The sequence below is a fragment of the Seriola dumerili genome, unplaced genomic scaffold (genome assembly GCF_002260705.1).
Source record: "Seriola dumerili isolate Sdu_G_001 unplaced genomic scaffold, Sdu_1.0 BDQW01000668.1, whole genome shotgun sequence".
Taxonomy (NCBI): domain Eukaryota; kingdom Metazoa; phylum Chordata; class Actinopteri; order Carangiformes; family Carangidae; genus Seriola; species Seriola dumerili.
In genome coordinates, this window is record NW_019174923.1 from 1,529,094 (window position 1) to 1,542,565 (window position 13,472).

At 39.7% G+C, this 13,472-nt stretch overlaps 1 protein-coding gene across 3 annotated transcripts; it reads right to left on the minus strand.

The window, feature by feature from the left end:
- Positions 1-2,613: 2,613 nt before the first annotated feature.
- Positions 2,614-13,371, minus strand: LOC111236522 (B-cell linker protein-like). 3 transcript variants are annotated; one of them, XM_022765281.1, is made up of 19 exons: positions 13,283-13,371; positions 10,329-10,354; positions 10,190-10,224; positions 10,032-10,069; positions 9,273-9,366; positions 9,072-9,139; positions 8,919-8,970; positions 8,729-8,833; positions 7,671-7,699; positions 6,382-6,418; positions 6,128-6,209; positions 5,864-5,894; positions 5,655-5,691; positions 5,443-5,548; positions 5,234-5,271; positions 4,978-5,021; positions 4,128-4,196; positions 3,605-3,763; positions 2,614-3,475 (listed from the first exon to the last, which is right to left on the minus strand). In XM_022765281.1, the coding sequence occupies exons 5-19, from the start codon at positions 9,346-9,348 to the stop codon at positions 3,359-3,361; spliced, it is 1,050 nt and encodes a 349-aa protein (XP_022621002.1). In that variant the 5' UTR covers positions 9,349-9,366; positions 10,032-10,069; positions 10,190-10,224; positions 10,329-10,354; positions 13,283-13,371; the 3' UTR covers positions 2,614-3,358. The 3 variants fall into 3 exon arrangements, with proteins under 3 accessions (XP_022621002.1, XP_022621001.1, XP_022621003.1); XM_022765280.1 differs by lacking the exon at positions 13,283-13,371 and adding an exon at positions 13,129-13,263; XM_022765282.1 differs by lacking the exon at positions 10,032-10,069.
- Between the last annotated feature and the right edge of the window lie 101 nt (positions 13,372-13,472).

A 13,472-nucleotide genomic window follows, 5' to 3' on the forward strand; every position in this document is an offset into this window, starting at 1 on the left:
TTTTTTTTCTCCCTTAGACCTGTCAAAGAGGTCGGATGTGCAGTGTGTACCCCTCCGCCGCAGCCCCTTCCCCCTTCCTTTCCACCAACTTCGAAATCAGGGCTCGTGACAAGCGCCCCACCTTTGCACGATTTCTACAGAATAACTGACACACAATTTTTCCAAAAAAAGTGTGTTGTTGCGTTGATGTCTCATAGCTGTGTACCAGAGAGGCCTGCTGACTTTACAAAGTGTGTTTCTATGGAGCTGAAACTGCATCTTTTTGAAGTGTACAGGATCTCATATGGCCCTCTACTCTCATCATCATTATCATCACCATCATTTTCATCATGCCTGGTGAGCAGCAGGCTGTGCACAGATGAAAAAATACACTCTTAATAGTTAGTTAAGTATAAAACAAACATTATTTCTGTCATGATTATGAACTGTGAGTTGGCAGCTGGTCTGAAAAATACTTCTCTTTTAACAGAGGCCTGTGCTCTACTGATGTGAGTCAGTGTTTCTCACAGGATGTGGCCAGCACAGACGTCATTTCAAATCAAAAAGATATTGTTCCAAAGGATTCGGCTTGCACAAAAAACTGTCGGAAGTTAGTAAAATGAAAGAAATAAACTTGTATATCTGCCAGTTAACAAAATAAAAACCTCTGGCCCGACATATCCCTGGGTCTTTCGGCCCAAGTCTGGCCCATATACAGTACTTCCACACCTGGGCAGATTCTGGCTGTCATCATTCAGCATTGGCTGGAAAATTTGCTGTGTGTGTGTGTGTGTGTGTGTGTGTGTGTGTGTGTGTGTGTGTGTGTGTGTGTGTGTGTGTGTGTGTGTGTGTGTGTGTGTGTCACAGAATTGGTCCAGATGTGGAGGTAGCATCTGACAATCATGCTATGTGTGGGCCAGATTCAGGCCGTGGAACCGGGCTTATACTGGGCCAGAAGAAAACAAGCATGTGGCCCAAGTAGTAGTAGTAGTAGATTTATTTAGCTATCTGGGTCATCATTACAGTAGAATGAGCTATACACAAAGTTGTAAACTCATTAATGCATAACAATATAAACACTTTGTAATTTTATTAATAAAGTGATCAGCAAATAAAGTTTATTTTCCTAGATTTATTATTATGGAAACAGTTGTATTGACAACAGAATGCTTGAAATGTTTGTACAGTTAAGAAAGCAGAGGACATGTTCCAGGTAATTTAAATAGTGACAGAGCAGAGGCAATAAGTCTCCATGACATTATGTTTTATTAATTCAATTTTTGATTGAAAATCTGTGATCTGTGGCATCCTGCTGCCTATGGGGTTTAAGACACTGACCGTGTAATTGAATTGTCCCTGGTTCAATTCCTGGCAGGGATCTTTTCTGCATGTCACCCCACCCCCCCACCCCACCCCCCACCCCATTCTCTCTCTCCCCTCACTTCCTGTCATCTCTACTCTCACTGCCATATAAAGGTAGAAAAGCACAAAAAAAACCCTCCAAAATCAAAATGAATTCTTTAACATAAAATAAATTTGGGTCGTTGTTACTTTTAAAGGGATTCTACAAGGTATGGAGGGTGAGCTGCTGTGCTGGTTGTTTAGGTTGGATGGCTTGTTGTGCAAATCACACAGTGTTGTTGGGGTTAGGATCCTGAGAGCATATCACTTTGTCATACCAGCAGTAATCACACAGAAGCCCCACACCCACCTGCTAAATTACACTGGCTCCAGGAAGTCATTTAGCACTCATTTACACCACTGGACTATGCAAATACAGCAGCTCGCACAAGCCTCTAGACTTTCAGCCTGCACTGAAATCTACCGCATAATATGATCAGACAACTTAGAGCTGTGTTATTACCGTATAAAAAACGAATATGTTAAAAAAAAGTAAAGGACATAATATCTTGGCAATGTCAGATGTGCTAAGCTGAAACTGTATGATGCTCTCTCTATATGTAATTTCCTGACTTTTAGGTACCTGATATAATTACAATTATATTAATCGACAATTTGACATAAAACAATTTTTTTTAAAGAGATTTTTAGATTTAGTCCATTCAGTGGACAAAATTTCAATGGCAATTATTTAAAGTTGACCAGTTTTTTGTCCCTATACAAGCCTGTGAAGAGAGCGGTCACAATTCTGAAAATGATTGATTTCACCGTGATGTGAGTGGATAACGTTGATTATTTGTTTTTTGCATACACTTACTATTCTGACTTGTAGTTTTCTGGCAGGCCCAAGATTTATGGTTTGGCCACAGAAGAGGTCGTCTCACCCTGACAGGAAGCAGGTATAACCACCGGCATCTTGTCAGCGGCCACTGTGAGGCAGCTCACACACACACACACACACACACACACACGCACACACACACACACACACACACACACACACACACGAACACATATGCACATACACATTCACACACATCTACTGGTGTCTCACTACAAACCCCCAGCTCACTGCACTGACCTTCTGACTGATGAGGATCCATAATAAGTTGAGATTGATTTATAGGGTCAGGGTCCAGGTTAATAGATGGATACTGGTCAACAACAGTAAATATAGAGAAACTGTGGTAGAATAAATAAAATAAAAACAATGTAAAGCAGATCCATCTTTACTTTATGATCTATATTACAATATCACACCAAACAGACAGCTGTAACATACAGTCTCTTCAAAATCAAAGTCATCAAACAAAAAACTAAGCTAGGGAAAAAAGATACACACAAAATCTATACTCACGATTAAAATAAAATTACTGACATTTATCTCAACGGTTCATCACGCATGATCATAATAATGGAAATGAGTATGAGGCTCAAAGAGATGGTGAAGATTATAGCTGCAAATTGAGAAAGCTCTTGTGATGAGGTTTGATATCTCATAAAAGCAGAAATGTTCTGTTTGTGTATTTAAAAGTCAGCGAAATACAGTGATGTGACAGCAAATTCTCCACCTAGAGACAGGAGGATTGTTACAGTAAAACAGTGACACATTTTCCCTTTTCACCAGAGAACTGTTAAGCTTGTGCAATTATTGCTAAAATGGTGAGTCATGGTGCAAAACAGACAAAAATCGCCTTGTCAAACGACAGAACTTGACGGTCTCTGAGCTTTAAGTTTTGCGTTTATGCTGCTGTCATGTCATCTTGCTGCTGAGTGTGGTGGAGCAACAGTTTGTGGTATTTACATCATCTCTGCCAATATTTCAGTGTGATGACAGTTTGCATTCTCTATTTCAATTTATCAACAAAAAAAAAAAAAAAAGCCTGCATTATTTCCAAGTTGGAAACTTTCAAACAGTGCAATTATCCTGATATGACTCATATGAACACAATATAAGAGAGGCTGTAGTAGTGTACTTTTAAGGGCGTGCAGGCTTGGTTAAATAGGCTGTGTGCTTGGCCTGGCTCTTGCTGTCGATCAGAAGCAGCTGGTTATTTCTGTGGTGAGAAATCATTTCGTCGAGACTGGTGAAAATCTGAGAGAGAGAGAGATAAAGGGAGAGTGGTAACCAAATAAAAAGCATGAAACTCGTACTCAGCTGTAATTCTTCCACAGTCCTGTTTTCGACACTCCCCTCTCTTAAAACTGCCTCATTGGCCCTCACCTCTTCGTTCTTCTTGCCCTCTTTTCCCAGGGCGTAGCCTTGTGTCTCCTCCAGGAAGCGGATGGGAATATTGTACACCTTCTGCTGGTAGAGCACAGCCAGGGTGAAAGGCTGGCGGGAGTTCTGCGCCGAGCTGTGACGGATGAGGAAGGCACCGTCCTACGATAAGGAGAAAGAGAAGACAAACAGGACGATCTGAGTAAAACCAACACTCCAAGGATTGAGAAAAAAGTTTGGGAAGAATGAGAGAATGAAGAATTGTTTAGTGAGAAAAGAGACATATCATCCAGAGTAAGTGAAGGAAATGTGAAAAACAAATCAGTCCTGGAAGCCCTGAAGGTGTCTGACGCAAGTTTGGCTTTTATTTGTTTCTTCATTGCCTGTGCAGCACCTTTGCCTTAAGCCCTTGTGTTTGCTTGGAAATAAAAAGTAATTGTGGTTGAAACGCCCCCCCACCCCCCGCCCCACCCCACCATTAGCTGTTAATTCACTGTGAAGTCAAACATCAGACTGTTTGATTTACCTTGTTGACCCTCTGTAAGAGGTCCTCCGCTGTCTTTCTGTTGCAGTCTCCGGCAAACCACTCTTTACTCTGGGAGATGACAAATAGTTAATACATCAATAACAGAGCTTTAATCCTGCGTTTAACTGTGGTGGAAAGTAACAAAGTACATTTACTCAAACTCTGTATTTAAGTGTAGTTTAGAGGCGCTTGTATTTTACTTGAGCATTTCAATTTCACGCTACTTCATACTTCTACTTCACCACATTTCAGAGGTGCATGTTGAACTTTTTACTCTGCTACATTTATCTGACAGGTCACTTTTTTTAAATTACGATTGCACATTAAACATCATATGAAAAGGCTGTAAAATACAACACAAAACCCTTACAGCCGTGTCTACTTGAGGCTCCTCATTACAAGATGGCAGCTCCATCAAACAGATATTTCATCTAAATGTCTCAGATGGTTTTATTCAAATGACTGTTTGAAGCCCAAAGAGATAACATTATCCAATATTTCACAAAAAGCAAAGATTACAACACAAATACACAAATTCGTCTCGACCCGTAGGTTTGGAGCCACTGGATAAAATGCCAAACGAATAAAGTAGTGCAAACTAATAAACAATGAAATGCAACATTGATGCATCAGTATCAACACTCAAATAATGTCATATATGATAATATATCGTCACTAGGGGGCAGGTACTTTTACTTTTGTACTTCAATGATAATACTTGCTACTTGCAATAAAATCATTTTACACTGTTGTATTATTACTTTAACTTAAAAAACATAAAGGTTGTGAGTATCTCTTCCACCACTGTTGTTTAATAAGTCATGTTAGATTTTCTGTGACGGACACACACCTCGTTCCCAGATTGTTTGGTTGCCCTCATACCACCAAAGGAGGCTGAAAACAAATAGAAAAACATTTTATTTGTCAAGTGCAGTGTCTGGAATCTGTATTTAGCAACAGACAGATGGTAAAAAAAAAAAAAAAAGTAAAGTTTGATCCATGCAATATTTGGATTACATGAAGTGAGGAATCTGAGCAGACCCCAAATGATCACAGTCATCCCTCAGGATTTAAAAAACCCTCTTTTTGAAAAGATGTGAGCTTACCCACAGGCTTAGTGCCTGCCATAGGATGATTTGGAGGGCTAGAATAAAGACAGCAAGGCTAATGTTATACACTGAATTTAATTCTGATGTATGCATGCACTTGTAAATGGGGTCAACAGCAAAACAGGCTGGAAATCACTGCAGTTTGTATCACAGTTTGTATCTGTATGACAATCCTCTCCAGCCTCTCTGTGTTATTCACCTCTTACCTGGGTTTAGCTTCCTTCAGGTTTGCAGGAAGAGGGGGCTTAACACTGGGGGTTGGCGGAGGGAGTTTGGTAGGAAATGTGGCACGTCGTGCTTCAACTGAAGGAGCTATAGAGGTAAGATATGTACTCTTCAACGTCATCATCACCATGGTCAAAATAATTTGCACTGATATTTGATCGGTTTTACTGAGTAAAGGAGATGTGGTGTTTACCTGTTTTTACCTCATTTAAGGAAGGCAAGAACGAATTCTGAAAGGGAGGAAATACATGTTACAAGCTGAGCTTCATTTCCTACGTGGGAAATGGAAATCCAGAGTGAGACTGAAAACTTTCTAATTCAGCGTTCACTTTAAATTAGGACAACGCCGCTTAGCATAAGCAAATGATAAGACTAAGCACTGAGATGGATGGACACACTCACAGACTTGGCTCTGGGAACAGGAGGCTTCATCCTGCAGATAGGGGAGAATGTTAATTTTCATTGTATCTTTAGTACCATGAATTGACCGTGTGATGCCACTATATATCGACCACATTTGCATTTTTCTGCAGAAACAAAGCAGCATCGTTGTCTGATTGGATCATGAAGGTTTACAGACGGTTATTTCATATTTAGTGCATATCACCATGTTTTGATTAGGTATTAGGATGAAAGCTGCTTTGACTCTGGTACAGATGCACGTACATGGGTATGGGAGATGGTACAAGTGCCGTCTTGGGAGATGGAGGCATCGGCCTCATCGGCCCTCGAGGGGCAGGAGCGCAAGCTGAGGAGCAGGGAGAAAGGAAATCTTCATTTTTAGCATGCTTTCCATCATCTGGAAATTAAATCTCGTTGTTTTTTCATTTGAATATTTTGAAGTAACTGTTGCCGCTGGATTATCACTCACTCATCAAGCACACACAGAGCAAGTTCTTGTGAAGTGGGACTCAACCTACCTGCTGTTGGTTCTAAATATAGGTCATCATTATCTTCCTGAAAAACAAAATGATAAATATTATCATGTCACGATGATGTACAGGAGCATATCTAACAAAATACATGGTGAAATGTGCCAGAAGTTGAGAAAGAATTCCTGGCTGATATGAGTTGTTTCATCCAAGCTTGCTTCTTCCTTATGTATTTAGCTTTTGGCATTATTTATATAAGATTTAATGTTCATGTATGTTTATTAAGTGGTAAATCTGTTCAGACTGTTAAAGAGCTCTTTGAGAGCTCCCTCTTAGACCAGAGCCTTTTCTGCAAACTGTTTAACCATTTGTTATAAACCATCAGTTCCTTGGTGTAAGCATCTCTGACTGAACTAATGTTATATTGTCTTTTAGGCCCTGTAATAGGTCTCAGGCTGTGCTATCAAATTGTCTTTGAATCCTTCCCTCACCCAAGCAGAGTGCAGATAATCGACTGCTTAACTAGGCCTTACATCTACATTCTATGGGTGTATTACGAAACAATGGGCCCCTGGGAACAGACACATTATAGGTTCCCCTCGCACCTCCTACATAGGCCCAAGACCCTCAGACTGAAAGAAGTGCTGTCTGTAGTTATTTTACGCCTCATTCAGTGACATTTTACAGGACTTATCTGCAGCATTTAGTTCACACCGGAGATGAAGAGAGGCTGCACATTTCTAAACAATATTACAACAAACTATATAAATTATTACAGACAAAGAAGAGAAACGTTGCAGGATTATATTTTCTTAAAGCTGCCGTTTTTATTTGAACTGCTTTACTAATGTCACTGTACTTTAATGAAATGTTACTGTAGCCTCAGTGTGCTGTGCAGCTGTAATATGAAGGGAAAAAAAAGAAAGACAAATACTGGATTGGACATGGTTGGCAGATACTGAATATTAAAAAAAAAAAAACACACACACACAATCAGGACATCTGCACTTTGACCTGAGTTCTGAGATTTTTCTACAAAAAAGTAGAAAAAAAAGCCACTTCACACAGATGCTCAGAGGCATTAGTCCTGTGAGCCTGTGCCCAGTAGACCTGTTCACTAATCCATGCCTGATTGGCCCAACTGGCTTAATAAGCAGTTTCATCTGAATGCCATGGCCTGCACAGTTGTCCAGCCACCGTGTCTGGTTTGATTTTGCAAATAGCCACTAATTAGCAACTTCTAATCATACTTCTGGAATGAGAGACTTTTCCACATTATGAATCATGTCCCCTGACCCTGAAAAAAAAGAAGAATAAAGCCAGTGAATTAAACTCACCTGTTCTTCATTTGGATCCAGATACACATCTGAAACGAAGAGAGAAAATCTCACAGTGATCAGTGCTGCGGCCTCTAGTGGTGGGGAAAGGCCTCAACAATTGTATATAAGAGACTACAATATGAAAAGGAGTTAACAATGCAAAGATTTTTACTTTTGGTTGGCTACTTTAAATGTATTATAATAGTACTGATTCTGTCATTTTACTATTACTAGTATCATTTTGAAAGACTTTTACTTGCAACAGCATCAGAGTTACAGTTTCTTCACTGTGGTTTAAAAGTTCGGAGTATTTCTTACACCATTAGTTATAACATTCATTTATACATCACTTTCAGTTTTCCAACATTGTCTTCTTAACTAAAGTTAGTTAGACTATTATGAAAGATTTGAGGTATTCAGGGTAATTGCAACAGTGGGGCAAAGAGAAATATTCAAGCTGAGCATCTAAGCTAATTAGACTGTGACCTTTGACCTGAAGTTTCTGGATAACTGGGCGAAGCCAGAGGGTGTGGAAATAATCATCTCTTCATCTGAGACAATGTGAAGAGGCAAGTTCCTCATCTTTGAAATTTCCTTATTTTGGCAACATGTGAAGCACAAAGTGGCGATTGCTTTGGTGTTCTTGCAGATCACTTTGCAATCAGTTTGCTGATTAAGTTGAATTTCTGACACGGTCAAGGTGCAGTTCAGTTGCAGTGCAGTGGGTGGCACTCTCTTCTTTGTTTCTGCTGCTTAACTTACTGGTAACGACCCATTTCTGGTTGCATTTATTTATTCTGATTAAACTGCTGTTACTGCTGGAAACACTGAGCACAATATTTTCTTGCACCGTGACATTTTTTTCCTTGGACAGATCTAGCAGACAACAGGTGCACAGCGACAGCAAATGTAAATTCTTTCATGGCGTGAGTTTGACAAATGATTGTAATTCTGTAAATATAACATGACTAATAAAACAAATAAAGACATTCACCTGCCTCTCAGTCAATAGCCATTTACAGTCTGGTGGATATGAAAGGCTTATTTGTGTAATTTGGTAGAAGTGATTACTGCACCTTCCTCGGTGTTGGACACAGGGACTGGAGCAGGAACAGACCGGACTGGTGGAGGAGGCATCATCTTGTTTCTCCCAGGCTTCTCAGTTCTGTCTATTTCAGGTGCTGGGAGGGAGAAGGATGTAGTCGTAGCACACTGTAAATGCACTGTAGTTGTGTAGTTGCAAATGAATGCAGATGAATAACTCACGTTTCCTGGTGTTGGCTTCATAGCTGAAAACATTGGCCCGTTGCAGAGGTTTCTGAATGACAGGGGTGAGATCACTTCATTAGAACATTAAATGTAACATTTCAAACACTCTTGAAATCTCTTGACAGAGGCAGAGACACACAGACGAGTTACCAAAGCTTTTCCCGCCCTGGGTGGAGGAGCAGCCTGCCTCTGTGGAACAGCAGGGCTGGACGTCCTCTCTGCACAAAGTTGCATCAGTTAACAGAAGTTTAGAGAAAAGGTCAGTTTTATATTGCCTTATATATCAACAGCTCTTTGAACTGTTTATACCCTAACCCTATTAGCCGTGGTGACTCAGTGCAATGATATTACCCAGATAAACATTTTCCTCCACTTGTCTCTGTGGGACTTTCATAGCCGGACGCTCACAAGGAGGTGCTTCATACATGTCGCCTTCCTCGTCATCCTGCCATAAGAGAGAACGAATACGAAGCTGCTTTAAAGGTGCATGCATGTTGAATATTAAGAATTTCATTACATTAATTCTGAGACAGTAGTATGGGTGTTTCAGTCGAGTGAGACCATAGCTAAAATTGCTGGAAGCCTTATGTCTGCATTTTACAGTATATTGTGCACAGCGGTGTAAAATTGTCCAGGAAATCTGCTGGAGTCAGTGAAAGGCCAAAGAAAAAAAAATTCTGATTAATTTAGATGAAAAAAAAAGTAATCCTCTTCAGGGTGCAAGCAGCAATAAGGTATTCACCAAAAAAAAAAAGAAGCAGCAGAGCTAATGGGAAATGCATGGATGGATTATGAGACAATGGGCCAGTGGGCACAGACATGTAAAAGGCCCCAACCCCTCCTCGGGAGGAACACATCCAGTCTGAAACAGAGGTTCTACTTGTTCTACGTCTCTTTGAAGTCCTTTGTGTTTCTTTGAATTCATTTGGTGTCTTTTTGTGGTTGTTTTATGTCTCTTTGTAATGGTTTGATTGACTTTCAGCAATCCATCCATCCACGGGGACATGTGGTAACAATATCATATAGAGATGTTTAAAAATGCCACATGTAGCACCTTTAAAAGCAACCTGTAGAAGCACAGTCTCAGGAACTTGTTGTCTTTCTACTTACAAACTCATCTTGTGGCCACCCAAACCCTGCATTGTTATCTGAAACAGATTAAAAATTAGACACTGACAGATAGTAAATGCAGTGATCCGGAGAAGAAAGAAAAAAACAGGAGGAATCGAAACATTTTCCCTTCATTCTACCGTGAGGTTAAATCTCACCTGTTCTTTTAGGTGGCGCTGGAGGTCCACTGTGTCTGAGGGAAAGAGGGGAGGTGAGATTGTGCAGGGGCATTTCATTTCATGAATAACACATTAACAGCAAAACCGATAAGGTTTTACTGATACTGACTATACTTACAGGTTCTTCAGTTTTCCAAAAAAGCTCTGAAAAACACAGAGACCTCAGAATTAACAGACAAAATACTCTTAGCTGCAGGCCTGGCTAGAAATCATTTCATTTTTATCAGCTTCATCATCAAGCCTGAGTCAGTGGCTGCTTTTTTTGGGGAGAGTCACACAACAACAATAAAGCTTTATTTGGTTCAGAATGGGATTTAGTACAGTACGAGTACAGGGTAAAACTTTATTTCAACACCCTATGTAGGACTTCTACTCACTGCAGTTGAGTGGGAAAAGTTGTACCTTTTACATTTTTTAGATTTATTTGATATCCTTACTGTAGTTACTAATTACTTTGCAGATTCAGATTAATACATGCAATACAACATGATGTGTTATAGGTGAAATTAAGATAAGAGACTTGACTCCCAGAGGGAAATTCACAAGCTCTCCAGCAGTATATAAAGATATTAGAATTAGCCACACATTTATCTGCTGCAACATTTACATTACACTTACCTACATTTACACTATTCTGCACAATAGAGTACTTTTACCAATGACACTTTAAGATTATATTGATGGTACTACTTTTTTTAGTAACAATTTGAATGCAGGACTTGTACTCGTAACAGTAAGAGTATTTCTACACTGAGGTGTGACTACTTTTACTTGGGTTTAAGATCTGAGTTCTTCTCCGGCCACTGATTATTTGTTCATATAGTTCTAATAAATGTTAAATGGAAATGTAGTTTCAATATTCTCAGTGTAACTCATTATGTCCTTATCTCTCTGACTTTTAATTGTTGCTGCAGTCCATTCAAACTCAATGCTGTTTTGAACTCCTGAACATTACCAGTGAAATCACAGAAGCGTACATGTGCAGGGATGTGACTGAGGTTAGCAGGGAGGAGGTGGAGATAAATACAAACTAAGAAGCGAAATCAGAAAGCGGAGTGACGGTGGCTCTGTTTTTCCCACAGTGCCAGGCAGCCATGGAGGAAGTGTTGATGTAAAGTAAATGATTACAGACAAACAGAAAGGGAGTGAGGAAGGACCTGCAGAGTTTCCATCTCTCACACACACTCGGGCACCGAATGTCAGGAAACAGTTGCTTTTCAGTTGATAAATTATGATCAGGTGAGAGGAGATAAAAGAGAACTGCGCTGCCATTTCTGCTATTTATGACCTTTACCTCACACAGTCACTCCAAATATATCTACATTTTAGGGTTGGATCAAGTTACAGTGACAGTGAAGTTCTGCTTTGCCTCAAACACAGGGTTGAACTGCTACGAGCTGTAACATCTCCCTGATAGGAAATTTATAATACACCACCTGTAAAGTGAAAAGTGTTGTCAGTGGCTCAGAGAGCGGACAGCAGGAAAAAGGAAAAAGTGCTGTGACCGTGAAGTGAAATCTGATGCAAACGAGGAGAAGACACACTGAGCCATAGACAATAGAAATAGTGTTTCTGTGTTATCGCAAGCAATTATTTTAGATAGGAATAAATATGAACCACTATAATATTTCATTTTTATGCTTCACAGATATTCAGATACTATATGTGCTGAAAATCAGTTATTAAACTCCACTGAATGTAATACAGTATTTTTCAGTTCAGCTTCTATCTAGATCTATACCTCTATTTCGTAATGTTTATTTTGGTATGTTTTCATGTGAACACACAGGGAAGTCCTCCAACCACAAAACATTTATCTGCATGAACTCCTGACACTAGATGAAGGGAAACTGAGAGACTGTCAAAGCTGTTTTCCTAAGATAAGATTTTTGTGTTACCAAAACCCATCTGCAGTTAGATATCACTTATACACAATATCTTTGTATGGTGTAGGTTTAATGGTGCCAAATAGGGTAGAGAGTGAAAACTATATGAAGAAGCAGGTCATGTTCAGATCTCACTCTGAACTAAAATATTTTTTCTATGACACGTAGGAGTTTTTGAGAAATTTGCACCAACAGAATTAAAACTACAGAAAGATCAGCACCAAACATGAAAGACACGCAGTCTGACAGTAAGTTGGTTTCTCCCTGCCTGAAACATCGCAGACTGAAACCTAGCAGCAGCACCTCTGAGTGAGCAACAGCACAAACTACTGCGTGGCCATGTTTACTGTAAAAGAGTCTGAAATGTATTATGATAAAAGTGACATCACTGGCATGAAAAGTCACTACAGCTGACAACAAACAAAATGTGAAGCTTGACATGCCACATACAAGAATGTAGAAGTGACACTATTTGCTTAATTTAAATCTCACACAAAACTTCATTAATGTGCAAGATGTAACTGACACAACAAAAATAACACCTGTACCACACCTGTGAATTTATCATGTATGTACCAACTGTGTTTCAATTTTATAGTCAAGATCCTGGTTAAATGCACTTAAACATGTTTGATTAAAGTTTCATAACCTGAACGTCAGGTAAGAAACTGATTTTATGGAGGTCTGTTGAGCAGAGAGAACACACAAAGGGAAGATTAACACACTTTCTGAGAACTTACCGATGCTTGTAGGTGTGTTTACGTTCACATTTTTTACTGTTTGCCTTCACATTCCCACACAATCACAACTTTAACAGTGCAGCTGCCATCACCCCCCCACCCCCCCACCCCCCATTCATAACGCCAAAAGAAAAAATGCTGAAATAAGTAACTACACTGAAGGTTTACAGAGCACTCAGTTGCTCCAACACTGAAACTCGACCATCAACAACACCTACTCACTTCCTCCTCACTCCACTCACAGTTACCGGACTATAAACTAAAGTATGACAAAAATGAAATAGTACTTTACCATTGTCATGATTTTGGGTTGATTCTCACAGCTCAAGTCATGAGGAAATGTCTTTGTTTCGGTTCTTGGATGCAAATGGTTTTAAAGATTGAAAGCGAGCGATACAGAGAGGATGTGAAGAGCAGCTCTAACTGATATCATTTGCATTTCCTACCTGTGTCAGTCAGACAGCTTCACCTGCTGCTCTCTACCTTTAAAAGAGCTGCAGCCAATGCACAGCTCAAGCACGGCTCTGAATTTCCCTACTGCAAATGGTCCAGTAACCAATTGGAATTTATATCATTTGATACAACTGGAAAATATCTCCTTTGTACTCCTGCCTCCATCAAAAGGGGAAATTAATT

Excerpts from the sequence above, each read along its gene's own strand:
- LOC111236522 (XM_022765280.1), bottom strand. Across the intron at positions 10,225-10,328 it reads TTTGGAAAACTGAAGAACCT|ACACAGTGGACCTCCAGCGC; the intron begins GTAAGTATAGTC and ends TCTTTCCCTCAG. Across the intron at positions 5,895-6,127 it reads GTACCATCTCCCATACCCAT|GATGAAGCCTCCTGTTCCCA; the intron begins GTACGTGCATCT and ends CCCTATCTGCAG.